The sequence below is a fragment of the Montipora capricornis genome, chromosome 14 (genome assembly GCF_036669925.1).
Source record: "Montipora capricornis isolate CH-2021 chromosome 14, ASM3666992v2, whole genome shotgun sequence".
NCBI classification, from domain to species: Eukaryota; Metazoa; Cnidaria; class Anthozoa; order Scleractinia; family Acroporidae; genus Montipora; species Montipora capricornis.
Window position 1 is genome coordinate 7,929,714 of NC_090896.1, and position 17,500 is coordinate 7,947,213.

At 39.3% G+C, this 17,500-nt stretch overlaps 1 protein-coding gene across 1 annotated transcript in view; it reads left to right on the plus strand.

The window, feature by feature from the left end:
- Window positions 1–16,038, plus strand: part of LOC138031339 (uncharacterized) — a 154,314-nt gene extending 138,276 nt beyond the window's left edge. The window contains exons 10-15 of the mRNA XM_068879046.1: window positions 1,543–1,653; window positions 2,493–2,609; window positions 5,019–5,109; window positions 5,798–6,178; window positions 6,832–6,915; window positions 15,650–16,038. Of these exons, the coding sequence (XP_068735147.1) occupies window positions 1,543–1,653; window positions 2,493–2,609; window positions 5,019–5,109; window positions 5,798–6,178; window positions 6,832–6,915; window positions 15,650–16,038 (1,173 nt within the window). The remainder of the gene's footprint in view (window positions 1–1,542; window positions 1,654–2,492; window positions 2,610–5,018; window positions 5,110–5,797; window positions 6,179–6,831; window positions 6,916–15,649) is intronic.
- The last annotated feature ends 1,462 nt before the right edge of the window (window positions 16,039–17,500 follow it).

A 17,500-nucleotide genomic window follows, 5' to 3' on the forward strand; every position in this document is an offset into this window, starting at 1 on the left:
CAAGCTGGTGGGTAGACTGACTTTGAAGGGACTTTGAGGAGAATATGTTCAAGGGCACCCAACGATTGAATGTCTTAAATTTTTGTCAGAATTACCTAAAATGGTTTCCACAAAGCTTTACTGAAGCTCGTTTAGTGAGTTTGTAGCTGCCCTATATACAAAATATTTATTTGTTCGGATGTTCTAGGGTTCCCTGCTACCAGGGGTCTCTTCTCTTTTTGCGTTCGCTGGGCTGAAAAGTCCTCTGCCATGTGTCAAAACTCACTCTGGTCCAACGTACAGAACCTTGTACGGTATTCTTCAAACTGCATTCCCGTGACATGTTTGCTGACTGTGCCTTGCGCACGCTGTGTTCCGCGCATTCCTTTGCAGTTATCACTGTGTTGTTAAGTGAGCCCACACAACATGAAGTATCACGTGAGGATTCGGTCGCTAAGTAACCGCCACGCATGCTCAACACAGTGAGTTTCGACTCATGGCAGAGGTCGCTTTTCACGTACTCGTCAACGCAGCAAACGCAAAAGAGAATAGATCTCTGCTAGGAAGGAAGTTCTAGGGGCACTTCGGGTCTGTAGAAATTTCTAGGTGGCTTTTTTGCCTCGCCGGAAGTTCTATCAGTCATGACAGGTCTGATGACGAACTTTACATCACGGATCATTACGTAGTCGTCCCTTTTTCACCGAAAATTTTACGGGACGTTTGCCTGATAGATAATTCTCGAACTATCTTTGGCGAAAATGATAGAAGTTATAAATCCTCCATTTTAATGCTATTCCAATATCATAGTTAACTCTTACTCAGATCAGTAAAATTGTAGCCTTTTTTCAATGTGGTTTCGAAATGTCTACTCACTCTTAACAGCCTTCACTACTTTTCCGAAATTTGTATAGGTAATCGCATGGGCCCGAAAGCAATTGAGGATTAATTTCACACGTATTTTCAGAGTTTTCACAACATTACCAGAAATCACGAAGCGACGAGGGCAATTTAGAAAACGTTTGAAATACAAGTGAAAATAATCTTTAATTGCAAGAGGGCACATTGCGATTACATTTTTATCACATTAAGGGCAAAATTATCGAGGGAAGCCCGTTCAGTGCCGCCACAAATGACAATCAACACGCTCCCATTTGGTTAAAGCTCAATTCAATAAATCGTTGCTATCAACAGAAATAGCGCTTAAAATTTATTTTACATGAGGACAAAAAAGTAGTTTAATCTGGAAGAAGATTCTTTTGTAACTTCCCTTGCTCTGGATAAGTAACTGCTAACCAAACAGGATCTCTTGATTACCGAAAGTACCCTGGTGATTAAGAAAAAAATGCCTTTCGTCTTAGCCAATCAGAATTCAGTAATTTTTGCCCCGTATGTGATAAACAAAAAAGAAAAAAAACCATATACGTGTGATAGATAAACGAGAAAATCCAAAGAGGGAGAGTGTCTCTTAATACAAACCATGCGTTCTTTGCATTCCGACAGGTAATGGGAGTAAATTCGAGCAAAAACTGAGTTAATTCTTTCTTTGTTTGTTCTTCTCCTCAGAATTGGTTGGCGTTCGAGACCATACACAGACCGTTATTTACAGAGCATAATAATGTCGGCTTTCCAAATGGGATATTACCATCCAAGAGTAACAATTTCGCTTTTTGCCAGGTGTGAAAACGTAACAATGATAAAAAAAAAATGCCCAGAAGAGGGCAAGGGGTTGCCAATCCCATTTCCATGTGCCCATTTCTTTGCAGATTACATTTATTAGTGTCGAAATCTCACTTGTCAACGGAACATTTATCACATTTCCCAGTGTGCAGTGTTATCAGGACCTCCTGATAACAGTACAAGTTCTCTTGCAGCAATAAACATGACTTCATTTGTATATCGTCATCCCTAAACACGTAGTTTTTTAGGAAAATAGTAATCACTATATACAGAAACGTTAAGAAAATTCGCATCTTGAGTGGACTTCATGATTACGGTTGTACAGCGGCAGTACAATTCAAAATGACCATCTTCCAAGCCATTCTATTTGGATGTAACGTGGCCGCTTTTGTGTTAGTTCAAATATAATCTCTCGGAGGCCTGTATGCCTAACAACTACAAGACCAGAACATTCCTCTTCTTTGTTTAAAAGTATCCGAAAACTGAAAAGAGACCGACCCAAACACGTTTCCATGGTACCAAGCATCGATAACAAACCCACAGTCCTTGAATTTCAATGGATTTTTGCTGCGTAACCCTTGTCGAAAGCGAAACTCTTTAATTATAAATGTGGTAAAGATCTACAAGCTAACGTGATCTGATTTTTTAGTTCGACTGCAAAGTGATTGCGGTGGTACTGGGTTTTAGTCTTTGATCCCGTTTAGTGGAGATAAACTTGTTTGTTTTATTTTCGCCAGAAAGACTCTGCACTTTGCAATTGACTCGCCATGAGAGATAGAGAGAGAATTAAGTAAAGACGACCTGTTGACAAAGATGATTTATTTTGTGATTTAAAGGACGTGAATTTTACGCGGACATACAATAACCACCCAACAGTCATACTTACAGCCAAGCATTCTAGCGGAGGAGGGAATACATCGCCAGATTGCAACGGAATTGTCAGCTGGATTGAGGTAGAGATTTAAAATGCGTGTGGGTTTCCAGGGTAGAGAGAGTAGAAAAAAAAGCTCTTTGGGTTGCTAACAATTGCTCAAAATAAGGGACATACCTATAGATTAAGCGCTATAGATTTAAAATGCGCGTGAGTTTACAGAGGTAGAGAGACACTTATGTCCAGAAATGCACACAAAGAGAGAGCAGGGAAAAAAGCACTTTTGGTTGCCTACAATTGATCAAAATAAGGGACACACCCTATCAAAGATAACCCGTAATAGCTCACTACGGTTGAAATTCAAGATTTCTTAGTATTTTAAGCCCAGGCGCGAAACCTCAGAAAAGGGGTCTATTATTTAGCCATGACAAGCTATCTTTTGAACATTACCCTTGCATCATCACCGCCCGCACGAAACTAGTGCCTCTCCCAAACTGCACGTTTCATTGAAAAAGAAACAGGGTCGTACGCTCCTGTCTTGGACTTTGATTTTTCAGTTGGCCTCTCCCCGTTGTCTAGCAACAAGTTAATTATCTTTCCCACATCCACCTAACACCATTAACATCAATAGTTGCACACCATATTTTGGCTCTTGATATTTGTATTGTTTTTTTGTTTGTTAGTTATCGTGCGAGAGCATCCGGTTGTTTTGGCTCTAGTTTCACCCGTTGAGAAAAACTGTCTGCGAAACCGAGCCAGCAAGAACAATCGATTGTCCCAGCTGAAGTGGGTAAAACAGCCACTCTAGTTTTTTGCCGTGTTTTTTGCCGTATTAAGGTAAAGAACACTCAGCGAAGGATAGGATGTAAACGCTACATGCCAACGTGCAAACACGCATAATTTTAATACCAATCGCAAACAACACGTGCCTTAGAAAATTGCCGATGCTAAAGCCCTGGCCAAACTATCGAACAGATTCAACGCTCCAACTTTGCTCGATCCAACATTGTTCGACCGTTTGGCCACCCATGTTGGATGATGTTCGTCCAACATCTTTTGTTCCATCAAGTGTTGGATGGAGTTTGCTTTTATCAAACATTGTGATCAACAATCTGCTCGACGCAACAAATGTTGCAGTGTTTTGCCGCTCTTCCAACAAAGTCGTGTCCTGAATCGATTGACGTTCGCGCTGCTAGCCAACCACGAATAACTATCTTTATTTGCAACAAACATTGCAGACGAGGATCAAGGGGACATCGTGGAAGTTTATGAACTCAACAGGCAGAAACCTTGATCAGCAAGCATGAAGCAAGGCCATATCTTTGGGACAGTTTCAGTCTCCTAAATGACTATCGCTCACTGTCCAGTTCAATAGCGTTTAAAATTTCAGCAAATTGATCCGTGCTCATTCTCATCATCTTCTAAAGGCTAATTTACCTTGCAGTGAACATACTCTTTTCTACAAGTTCTCTTAACCATTTTTTGGTTTTTCGTAGTTTGAATTAATCCATCATTTTCCGTCCTCAAACAGCTCCAGTAGCTCCAGTGTTAGCGCCAACTTGAACTTGAATGTTTCGTCAAGCAATGTTGGACAGTGTTTTCCCACTACCTCAACATTTGCATCCAATAATAGGGAAGATATCTTTGATGTCACTTATTGTCATTAATGTGCCAAGCAGATCTAGAGCCCCATTGGCTGTCGAAACAAAAAGTATTTTCTTAGATTGTTTGACCAGGGCTTAACGTCCTTTTTCAACTGATCGTTTTTTTTTTATCAGAGTGATACTGCGCTTATTCCGAGGGATGTTAAGCGGCTGACGTCGTCTTTCAACAGGTTAACCAACGGCAACACAACGATGACAATATTCTTTTCACGAGTTTGTTCCACATAAGAATACACGAAATATTACAGACGTTTCGAAACCAGTTGGAAGACTCTCGAAAACATTTGATTCAAGCCTCTTGATGCTTGTTGAGTCTTTCAAACCCGAAGACTTCGCTCATTTTTCTCATCTCATCTTCCTTCATATCCACGCAAAAACTCGCGCTTTGCTTCTTTGAATATGCAAGGTGAATCACTAACAGCTGACGTCACGGAAATTTTTTCTCGGCTAGGTTTCGCAGACGGTTTTTCTCGGCGGGTGAAACTATAGTCGAAAAAACCGGATGCTCTCGCAGGTTATTTGTTACTCAGAGTAAGACAAAAAAGAACCTTGGGCCAACTAACTATCGGATTATCCTTTATAACTTGTTATATTTGAAGTGAATTTAGCCATTCTCGTTCCATACCCCCTTCTTTATTGAGCGGTGCGGGGGGTTGGGGAAAGGGTGAAAGAGTCCTTCGTGTATTAGAAGAATGTTGAAATCATATCTTCGCATCCAGGGCACGCCAAAGCAAATGGAAATGTATTGAAAACGAGGCTGTGATGTTGTTGCATTGCCTTTTGCACTTTAAGTCACTTTTGGTCATTGTTCTTGTTTTTCCCTTAAGTTCATCAGCAACGCAAGATTCAGAATTTGCGTCAAAGAGCTATTTGTTCAGCGGTTTGACCCACTAACAGTGTCGTACGCAGTGTTAGCAGGTAAATAAGATCTTGGAAGAGTCACGCTGTGTCACGGTAGTGCAGTTCATTTTGTGTTGTTGTACCATTTACGCGTCCCTTCTCACTATACAACTTAACGTTAACTCAGAAATTACTTTTAAAAAGCACAAACCAAAGCTTCGTGACAAAACCTTTAAAAAACTGTTAGGCTGAACAGTTTTAAAAAACCCCAATCAAAATCCATTTTAATCTTCTTCAATTTTGCCCATCCCTGGGCCTCCTTTTGTATTTGCTGTTTTATTTAAACCTCCCTTCATTGTTTTAGTAATTATTTTCATGTTTCACTTGATTTGGTTGTCAGTTTTCAGTCTCTGAATTTGGCTAAATTTCTTGACATAGCCCCTTTAACTGTCAAAGGTACCTACTGGGTTAAGTTGGGCCTGTTCTAGACAGAGCACGCAGCAACATCTCAGTTTCTCTTTAGAAGTAAATGTTTATAACCTTTGCAGACAAAATCAAACGATGACGAGTTAGTTTTGTTCTTGACATTTTTTTCGAAAGAGAAAAAGGTCTTCACTCGATTACTGTCGATTCGATCCTTCTCGTTAAGCAATAAACAAATGGAGAAACTTCTTTTTAAAATGCAAAAATTAAACGGTGTTTCATCGCAAAAAAAGGAACTTATAGATTAACCTGTCAAATCTGGACGTATCTTTTTTTTTTCCAGACATCTGCCCTGATAACTGGATCTATTTTAAAGGATATTGCTACCAAAAAGTATCATCCTGTGATTCCTGGAGCAATAGCCAGAGCAGGTGTGCCGCATTAGGAGCCAACCTCCCCAGTGTTCACAGCCAAGAAGAAAATGTCTTTCTGCAAAACTTACACAACGGAGAAAATGGTTGGCTTGGTTTGTCTGACATAAATAGTGAAGGAACGTTCGTTTGGAGTGATGGAACTCGATTTGACTTCCATTACTGGGCAACGAATCAACCCAATAACTTCCGTAATGAGGATTGTGTGCACACCCTTGGCTCACTTCCGGCTCACAAATTCAAGTGGAATGATGTCAACTGTTCAAGCTGCCATAAGTACAGCTGTAAGAAAGGTACGGAGTTTAGCATGAAGTGATACGGCTGACAGTTAGCCAAAGCATAGTCTCTCCTTCAGGGCCTCCCAGGCGAAGGCTCAACTGAACACCCCTCGTCCCTACGAGGCTAGATCGAAGCAAACTGCCTTCCGCTCTCGGAGAAAGCCAATCGCTATGTAGTTTTCATGCTCGTGCCGAAATTTGCGTTAAAAATTTCCAGCAATAGACTGACTCCAGTAATTCGCTTCCAACATGGTGGGTCTTGGAGAAGCGTTGAATATGGTAAACCAGCTTCAAATGCGCGAAAAAAGTCAATATCCAGGTTTACATATTTATCCGACGAGATCGGTTTTGATTGAGCGACTGTGGTGTAAGGGAAAGAGAACTAAAACTAGTTGGAACAAGTCTCTGAAGGTTTAGCGAAAGCGAGGTATTTCAAAGCGCCAATTATTTACGTGCGCATCTTCAGAAGAGGTGGATTTAATTTGTTTTCTTTTCATAACATTTCAATATTGTTGAAAGTGTCGAAAATCGCTATTACTCTTCGTGCACGAAGCTAAACTTTAGTTGAGCACCCGTAAATAACAGTATGGCCCTTGAGGTATGCCAGTAAGAGTTATTTATTTGGAAACACTGCATAGTCGGTTGATTATATTTATTTCGTGATTTAGATTACGACGAGTGCCAAGGGTTTTCTTACGACTGTCCAGAGTATGCGACCTGCAATAATACTGGGGGATCTTTCAATTGCTCGGGTATGTACTAGTAATTTGAAGTTTAAAATTTTAACTAAAATAGATTTTTCCACGATTTCAGACGTCATATTGGTTGGGGGAGGGGTGGGGGAAACACTGCTTAAATTATAAGGAATGTATGGGAATTTTACCGATTTTGAACCACTATAAATCCCTTAAGGTCTGGCGATTGTGGATAGCGAGATTAACTCGTCTGAGGTTACCAGCTATCAAGAAAACTTTGAAAACTGGCTGGAAACACGGAATTTGGAACACATTCTATTCAGATCAGGTTAATGTTAATTATTGCTGCATTCTCCTGAACACTGACATAACCCTTTACAAGGAAGATTAGCTTTGATACATTTGCATCTGCCAGCACATTCTTGTTTGCAACCACATGTGTCTTTTTGAAATGAAGGCTTAAAACTTCGGTCACTTAGTGTTCAGTTAACATAGTTTTGAAATACAAAGAAAAAGTAGAATTGATTTTTGGTCGTAGTAGCACTTTAAAGCATTTGATTGATAGATACTGTTGTTACTGTATCACGTATCAACTGATAAAGGGTGACAAATATGATCATCTCAGTTTTATTTCTCAAACTTACCATTTTCCCCTTGATCCTTCAGAAAATGATCCTTATCTCTATGCCATATCTCTCGCAATAAAGTTCCCGTGCCCGGTTTGAAACTTTCGGCGTCTGTTAAACACTTTTTCGAATTCCTCCCTTCCGTTGAGGGTGCTGGACACTCTTGTCACCAGCATTTCCAATTCAACACTGTGTGAACCGGACAGTAATACCAAGAATTTCTTTCTGTATTTTCGCACCATTTTGGACAATTGTTTCCTCGATTCTCGCACGTTATTCAATTGTTTTCTGCGGCTATTTGGGCTGAGGTAAGAGAATTACAGTCGCTCACAATCAAGACGTTTCGCCCACACATCTTACGAAGAAAAGATTCCTATATAACTTACATATATGTATAACTTGTATATATATATAACTTATATATAACTTATAAAGTCCCACAAGCATAAAATGTTATGTAGATGTTTTCTCCAAGCAATAAATAAGGAATAGACCACAAATCAAGAGATGGCACAACTTTAGTTTACACCTATATTTCGGCCGCACAAAACGGCCTTCTTCAGGATGATTAGAAACCGTTACACAAGAACGTTAACTACACGCTACTCAAGCTGCAAAATGTAAAAAAAAAACATAGCACGCGCTCGCGCATTTGAAAAAGATGAAGCTAAAGTGACACAATAATAAAAACCGACAAACTGTAAGGGAAAAAAAAACCAAACAAAAACAAGTGAAAGAGCGTTCGCGTCCAGATTATCGATAACGTTCACACTAATGATAAACTGGCTGTAAAAGAAGGAGAATGGGCATACAGATTTCAAACGTTGAGACCAGATGGCCTCAACGACAGCGACTTCTTTTACAGCCAGAATCGTGTCACCAGAAAACGGTAGTTACTTATCGTGTTTCAGCTGGGGTTAAAATTGCCTGATGAGTGTGGTACTTGTACCATACGAAACAGTTCTGTAGCATTAAACGATGTTTACTCGTGAAACCTAAACTTGTGTAAAGTCATATATATATATATATATATATATTATATATATATATATATATAGATAGGTATAATAAAACGACGAAGAGACAAACTCTTGATAGTTCCAGCGTTTAATCGACGTTTCGGCCTTCGGCTTTCTTCAGGATAGTTTAAAAGTTAAAAATTAAGAAATTAAAAAAGCTATATACAATGGTTGTGAGTGGCAGAGTTACGGGCTTTTATATAGCACACAGGAAATGGAAATTAAGGTTACGTAACAAAAGAAAAGGACTTAATTACAAGCTAGGCAAAACAAAAAACAATTGATAAAAAGGAACAAACAGACTAATTAGATAAATCGTGTTATTACGTAACAAACTCCCCATTGAGGGCCTCTGAATGAATGTGCAGGTCAATGCCATAACAAGGTCCTCAGAGAGGGCCCCTAAACAATGTAATAGATTCCCAATCGAAAGCCCCTGAATGAAAAACCAAACACAAACATAACAGAATCCCCCAATAGGGTTTTTGAACAAAGACAACAACGACTAAGTGAAGGCTAACAAAACAAAAGGGCAAGATTACAAACTGGAAACATTCAAAGCTAGATGGGAGCTAACGAGGTCCTACAGACAGCAAAAATTACGATGATTACAAATTTGGGCTGAAAAGAATTTACACTACAATAGAGACAAAGTCAACTGTTGTAGCAGATACGATTTTTGGATTTGAATTCACGCCTTTTGTTAAGACCGTGTGGATATAATGAAAAGAGTTGTGAGGTCCAATATGCTTCTCTGGTGAGGAGCAGTTGTTCAAGATGGGTTGCATTTTTGTGGTTTACAATTTGTTCGATAATAATAAAACTAATTTGACAAATTTGATGCTCAAAAGAATTATAATGGACCGCCAGCTCACATGTTCTTCTGTTCTTAAGCATTGATGATTTATGGTTACGAAAACGAACCTTGAATTCTGTTGAAGTGGAGCCCACGTACTGCTTTTTGCATTTGTTACAAGCAGCCAAATAAATGACATTTTTGGAAGTACAGCTTAATTTCTGATTAATCCTATATATGCGGCCCGTAGCAAAACTCTTAAACTTAGTATCTTGAATCAAAAAATGTTTACAAAGGTCACATCTTTTGTTACATTTGCAACAACCTCGATCATCTTCCAAGGTTTCATTTCTGGCTTCAATGTTCCGAAATTTAGATGGAGCTAAGATTTCTTTTAGGTTTTTTGTTCTGCGGTAAGCTGGAAAAAACGACTTTGATGGAAAAATCTCTAAAAGCTCAGGAGACAATCTAAGTAAGTGGGAATGTTTTTTAATCACCTGCTGGATGTCTGGAAGAATTGGGTTGTAGTCAAGTACTAGAGGAAAAACCTTTTTCTTTGGCTTGACTCTTTTTGTTAAGAGTTCGGACCTCTCATTGCTTAATGCTTTTTCAAATTGTCTGTCCACTAATTCCTTGCTGTAATTTTGTGAGCACAGATATCCTTTATATTCTTCACATCTCTTGTTCAAAAATTGGTCTGTAGAACAATTGCGTTTAATTCGAAGAGCCACCCCATAGGGAATTGCACGCATACAATGTGATGGGTGCGAACTCGAAAAAGGTAAATAAAGATGACTATCGGTTGGCTTAGCATAAATATCAGTGATTATAAACCCATCTTGGAGGTGCAAAGTAAGATCTAGAACGTTGAGGCTACTCTCCGAATATACCAGTTCAAACTTGATGGTGGGATAGAGTGAATTAATATACTCCGTAAATTCTAGCAATTTCGGCAAACCAAGAGTCCAAAGATCAAACACATCATCTCTATACCTCCACCAAAGCATAGGCTTGCTTGCACCTCCAAGTTTAGCCTTCTCGTCAATTTGCCAAATCGGCGTAACTACAGGCATTTTTAGGGCCCATGGCAGTGCCATGTTTCTGAATAAAATTTTGATCTGCAAATTGACAATTATTGATTTGAAGACAAATCTCAACGGCTTCGACTATAAAATCCGTAGATGGAAATTTATCTTTCCTAGAATCAAGCGCCTTTCTAACAGCTGAGATTCCTAGGTTATTATCAATGTTGGGAAACATAGCCACAACATCCCAAGATACAAGCAAACTACCAGGGGGTAGGGGACCTTTCTCAGCATTTAAAGCCTGAATTTTGTTAATTAGATCACTTGTGTCTTTAACGAATGATGGAAGGTTCTGTCCTAAAGGCTTGAGATAAAACTCGGTGAAGGCAGAAAGTCTTTCGATTGACGTTCCACAGCAGGATGTAATTAAGAGAAGCATATTGGACCTCACAACTCTTTTCATTATATCCACACGGTCTTAACAAAAGGCGTGAATTCAAATCCAAAAATCGTATCTGCTACAACAGTTGACTTTGTCTCTATTGTAGTGTAAATTCTTTTCAGCCCAAATTTGTAATCATCGTAATTTTTGCTGTCTGTAGGACCTCGTTAGCTCCCATCTAGCTTTGAATGTTTCCAGTTTGTAATCTTGCCCTTTTGTTTTGTTAGCCTTCACTTAGTCGTTGTTGTCTTTGTTCTAAAACCCTAATGGGGGATTCTGTTATGTTTGTGTTTGGTTTTTCATTCAGGGGCTTTCGATTGGGAATCTATTACATTGTTTAGGGGCCCTCTCTGAGGACCTTGTTATGGCATTGACCTGCACATTCATTCAGAGGCCCTCAATGGGGAGTTTGTTACGTAATAACACGATTTATCTAATTAGTCTGTTTGTTCCTTTTTATCAATTGTTTTTTGTTTTGCCTAGCTTGTAATTAAGTCCTTTTCTTTTGTTACGTAACCTTAATTTCCATTTTCTGTGTACTATATAAAAGCCCGTAACTCTGCCACTCACAACCATTGTATATAGCTTTTTTAATTTCTTAATTTTTAACTTTTAAACTATCCTGAAGAAGGCCGAAGGCCGAAACGTCGATTAAACGCTGGAACTGTCAAGAGTTTGTCTCTTCGTCGTTTTATTATACCTATCTACAGATTTACGGAGAGACACGTATCCTCTGGATCCTCTTACTGGGAGTTCATCGTTAGGTAAACTGCTTTTATTCTCACTATATATATATATATATATATATATATATATATATATATATATATATAGCACGCGAACGCTCTTTCACTTGTTTTTGTTGCTGTCGTCGTTATTTGTTTTTTTTCCCTTTACAGTTACTATTGTCGGTTTTTATTATTATGTCGCTTTAGTTTCATCTTTTTCGTATGCGCGCGCGCCTGCTATGTTTTAAAGTTTGTTATTGTCACGCGAACATTTTGCAGCTTAAGTTGATTCCCTTGAAATTGTTCTACTATCAAACTTTTATTGGAAACTTGGCATAATTAACATTCATGATATGAACATTAAAAAAATGCAATAAAAAAATGGGGTCACCGAGCTTGTTTTCGCGTCAGCAGGCTCTTAAAATGGGGTATTTTTACTGATTACGCGTTAAAAATACGAATCACCTTCATACAGAATTAAGTCTTGGTTATTTGAAAGATACAAAATTTTACTTTGAAAATAAAGCTTCTTTTATTCACAGAAGTAGTAATGCTTCATTTACGCCGTTTTTTATTGCCTGGTTGTAGGAATAGTGCACTTTTTGGGACAGTTCCGTGGTTAGCTTGAAGTCCTCGCCTTGGCCAAAATACACCCAGTACGGAACTGTTTTCCAAAAAAAATCATGTTCTACTATCAAACTTTTCTTTTTCTTCAAATATGTTCTTTATTAGATTGTTCTTAGCAAATACCTGAAAAAAAAAAAAAATCGGGAGTCACCGTGCTCGTTTGGGAGAAAAGGAGGATTTATTTCGCTATCGGGCTTAGTTTGAGGGAAATCTCTTGCGTTTTGGACGCGCACGTGCTCATGTGCGCCCGCTAATGACGCAAAAAATCGTGCGCAGTGGGGAGGCGCAATGCAATGCTAAGGAATTACCTTAAAGGCCTGGCCAAACGCACGCAACATTTCAACGCAACATCTTGCAACATCGTTAGTTACAACATGTTGCATACGTCTGGCCATTCTGTTGCGATATGTTGTGATATATTGCAACATGTTGGATGATGTTGGATCAAATTTGAAAACGGTCCAAATTTTCGTGCAACATTTTGGATGTTGCATGATGTTGTAATCGTTTGGCCACGTTCACCCAACATCTCGGCCGCCATTTTAACATCGTGTCACGCAAAAGCTTAGAAATTAAACCTTGCTTTATCACAAGACGAAAAACCCTATCAAACTGAACATTTGTGAAATGATAAGTCTTCAGCTGTTCTAGTAAGTAACTAAACTAAAATCTCAAAAGGATTGATGACATCACGTGAAAACCGAGAGTATTTCGATAGATATCGTTCCTTCAGAGAATGTGTGGGCGAATCATCTTAAGTGTGGGCGAAACGTCGTTAATGTGGGTGAATCACTTTGTAAGCAAATCGTCTTCTGGGCAAAACGTCCGGATACCAGGTAAAACAATGGGACCTTTGAAGACGAGGACTGTCTTTTCTTTACGTCTTCTGGACTAGCTTAGAGCCTCCCTGTGGTTTTAGCAAGCCTAATTTGTACACGGTGACATGATCGACACTTTCACTGATATTCAACTGCGCTTGCAACGGGAGTGTCATCGATTTTTAACCAATCGAGTGCAAATTCGTGAAAATAACCGGCGCCAGGGAAGTGCCGTGGACGTTCGTTTAATTTTGCAGACGTACATGTAATTATAACCAACCTCATTTAACTATCTCACAATCCACTCCAACACATGGACAATTCTCGACGACTTCCTTCACCAAATGCCTCAATTGCTCCGGCTGCTTAATTTCAATAGTTCCACTTTCTACGAGATCAAATTTATAAACAAACAACTGGTATCCACCACTAGCATTCACAACCAACCTCCCGTCGTCACACGGTACATAGTCACAAAGGGATGCCTTTTCCTTTTTTACAGCTACCAACCATGGCTTCCCGCTGCTTCCTACTACTTCGAGACGAATCTCAGCTTTGTTGTTCTGAATATTAACGGCAAGAGTCTCGAGAGGTCTCAACTCGTTGTTCCTCGCTAAAATGTGCGCCGGCAGATTAAGTTTCCCCGTCTGTCCATACAGAAAAGCGATAAAAGTAATTGTCGTATCTGAGATCAGTTCACTAACGATACCTATACTGTGTTTATTGCTGCAAACAACCCGGCGAAAATGTAAACAATTAGCAAAAGTAGGCAGGAGACATACCTGCAATGGTTTTCCGGCATTTGTGTCACGAAAATCCTCCAACATTGTTTTAGTTGCTTTGCCGGAAAATAGTATCTTCGTTCATGGCGTTGTTGCCTCGTGTATCAGTGCTTTCAAACACTGTCTCCATAAACTGGCCGTTCGTCTTTTTATTTCTTACCTTGTCATAAGAACACTTTCCTTGCAATGCGGGCAATGTGACGTCATCAAGTTGACACACGTCCACGAAAATTTGCGCGTATCCGCGCGTGCTTATGACGTAAGGGGTGGCGCAATTTTTTCTAAAACACATGGGGTTGCGTGGACCCCGCGCTTACGGTCTCCATCCCTGATCACGAGGCAAAAAGGCCACCTAGAAATTTCTACAGACTTGAAGTTCTCCAGAACATCCGAACAGATAAGCATTTTGTAGGGAAGCTACAAACTCACTAAACAAGCTTTTAAAGGGACACGGTCACGGTCTGCGCATGCTCGTGTAGCTGATCGAAACTTGAAAAAGTCAGCCTGACTTTTTCAAGTTACTAGCAATCACAAATTCAAAATGGCGTCTAGCGGAGATCCGGACATGGCGGTAAAAGCATCAACTCAGGGCGGAAACGAAAGGTCGAAGACAGGGGAATTTGCTTTAGATAAAGATACCATTTGCTTTATATAAACTTGATTTAATGCAAAAAAAAAAGCAGAATTCTTCAACTTACCGATATTTCCATAATGGCGGTCGAGCGTGACAAGTCTCGGAGAGAGTGAATGCTACTGCGCATGTCAGTCCGTGACAGTGTCCCTTTAAAGCATTGTAGAAACATTTTAGAGAATTCTGACAAATATTAAGACATTCGGTCGTTGGGTACCCCTGTCCGACCCCCTGTAAGGGTAGTGACATTCAATTAGTGACAAATTAAGCAAAGTGAAAAGTCTCCTTTAATTAACAAAGAATTGCTAGATTATCTTTTGAAGTGCGTCACTGCGGATCGAAGAATGGTCTTCCTAAGGTATTTTGACCAGAAAGTCGTGAAAAAGAGCAAGAGAGGTCGGATCGAATATTGTGGAAAGTTAATTACTGTTTCACGTTAAGTAAATATTTCCTTATGTTCAAACGGATGATTTCAGTCGCATCTCATCAACACAAAGAAACCATTTAAATACATATAAACTCGCGTAATGTCAGCCGCTTCCCTACACAAACCTTCCTGCTACTAATGACGCTACTTGATCTATTCATCTTCAATCATTGCCAACTCTGCTATTAAGTTGGTTGTGGGTCGAACTTCGATCAGTTGTCGAGATGTCTTTTTTTATCACTGTATTTTGCTTTGAGTTTGTGTTGTTCGTCAACCAACCCGTTGCTTTGTCGGAAAATACTGCTGCCAAGCTAAAGACCGCTACTCAGCATTGTAACAACATTTGCTTTTACGCTGGATCATCAAATAAAAAAGGTCGAAGCTATGCTGAAAGAAATGAAAAAGCAACTAACTCAAATACAAAGTGATATCGACACACTGAAAGGCGCTAACAACACTGTTAAAGGTATGGGTAAGCTTGCCGGGATCGAAAATCAGCTGTCCCTCAAAAATGCGCTGTATTGCATTTAAGCAAACGTTAATGCGCGAAAAAACCGTAAAATTAGTGATGACTTAATTAGTCACCGGGCGTTAGTCGCCGAGAACTATTCATTACCGCAGAAAGTAAAGCAAGAGGAGGAAATCGCGACCATGCGCAAGAGAAGGGCAGTCGTGAGAAACGTTTCGGCTCCCATTCCTAAAACGTTGCCTAAAAAGCTTTTTTTTTTCGCAGGCTCGAGCTTAATTGTCAGTCACACGTAAAGAACCATTTGTCTTCCCCATTTTCGGCCCATTTCAGTCCACAAGAAGATATTTCTTTTTCTTACAGTTTTAATAGAATTTTCAATGCCATGTTAATTATTCAAACAGTCAGGAGGAACTGTGCTGAGCTGTACAAATCTGGTGAAAGGAGCAGTGGTGTTTACACAATTGATCCTGATGGTTCAGGGGCCTTTGATGTGTTTTGTGACCAGACAACAGCTGGTGGGGGGTGGACAGTGTTCCAAAAGAGACTGGACGGATCGGTTGACTTTTACCGCGGCTGGTCTGACTACAAACAAGGCTTTGGTAACCTAAATGGCGAGTTTTGGCTGGGACTGGACAAGATCTATCGTCTGACCAAACTGGTGAAGAATACGCTTCGTGTTGATTTGCAAGACACAAAAGGCAAAACTGCCTATGCTGCCTATGATATGTTTGCAGTGACCAACGAGAGGGCCAAATACCAGTTGAACCTTGGAACTTACTCGGGTATGTAATTTTTCACACGTCTATCACAATCAAGTTTCTACGATATACACAGCAATTAGCAATACCGTTCCATATAAAAGACACACAACCAGAGCAGTCTTTTTCTATGCTAATCGACACTCTTCTCTTTAATTTTTAGTTAGTTCATTGTTGCGCTTGTGTAACATAATTGAAGGGTTCAAGATCATCACATCACGGTTTGAAAGTAACTACTGAGAAAAATCCAGGCTTAAAAAAGGGAAATTCACGACGACTCAATTTATTTACTGTGCTACACTTTCTGCACCCTACTAGCAGAGCCATCCTTTTGGTGTTTTCGAGAAAGAAGACTCTGCATGAATCGAGTAAGATCTTTATTGAGCACGCGCTGCATGTTGCCAGGATAATGGCAACATTAGCTCTAACTCGGGGGCTGTTTTCCCCAGTAGTAGAAGCGTTGTTTTGAGTTGGTCTAAAAGAAAATTTGTTTTTATACCCCTCAATGATCTTATCTATGAGATGATTAGGAAAGGAGTTGCGTTGAAGATTTATAGATAATTGTTGAAGATATTTTTCCCGTCCAGTGGTGGTGTTGTTGATTTTAAAAATTCTGTCAACCAATGTGTAAATCAGATCAAACTTATACCTGAAGCAAGTAAAACTAAGGAAATTTGTAAAAAGCCCAGTGTAAGTGCTCTTGTGATATATTGAAGTGATACAAGTATTCAATACTTCAAACTGCCATTTGTGGGTGATTTCTCTACTTTCACGCGCAAAAAAGTAAAACACTTGTTAGACGTTTATTGCAAAGATGTAGACATCAGAATTGTTTTTTCTTCATTCAAAAGCAAATATTTTTTCAGTTTCAAAGATTCTATTCCAGATACACTAAAATCTATGGTTGTGCATCAATTTACTTGTGCGGGGAGTAACTTCCGTTACATTGGCGAGACGTCACGCCACTTTGCAACCAGGGTAAAAGAACAACTCTCGACTGACAAAATTTTCATGTATTCAAACACCTGAACGGCTCACCCAGTTGTAACCGCAAGTAGTCGGTTGATTGTTTTAAGATTGTAGATTCAGCCAAAACTAGACATTGTCTTAAGGTCAAAGAAGCGATCTACATCAGCCGCTTAAAGCCAGAACTAAATGGGCAATTACAACGCAACAATGATTTTTGCTTCTTGTGGCTCGATTATGTAATTAAAACTCGTGCACTTGCACGCGCAGACTTGCAACTGTTACTGTATTTTAAATTTCAAATTGCTAACGTATACTCAAATTGTAAACGTATTTAAAACAGTGGAAAAGGAAACGACACATTAAACTGATGATGGCATGAGTCATGCCGAAACATGTCTTTAAAAGGTTGTATCGTGAGCTTGAAATTTCTGTTAATAATAATAATAATATAATAATAATAATAATAATAATAATAATATAATAAATAATAATATATATGATTATGTAAAGGACCCCAGAACGAGA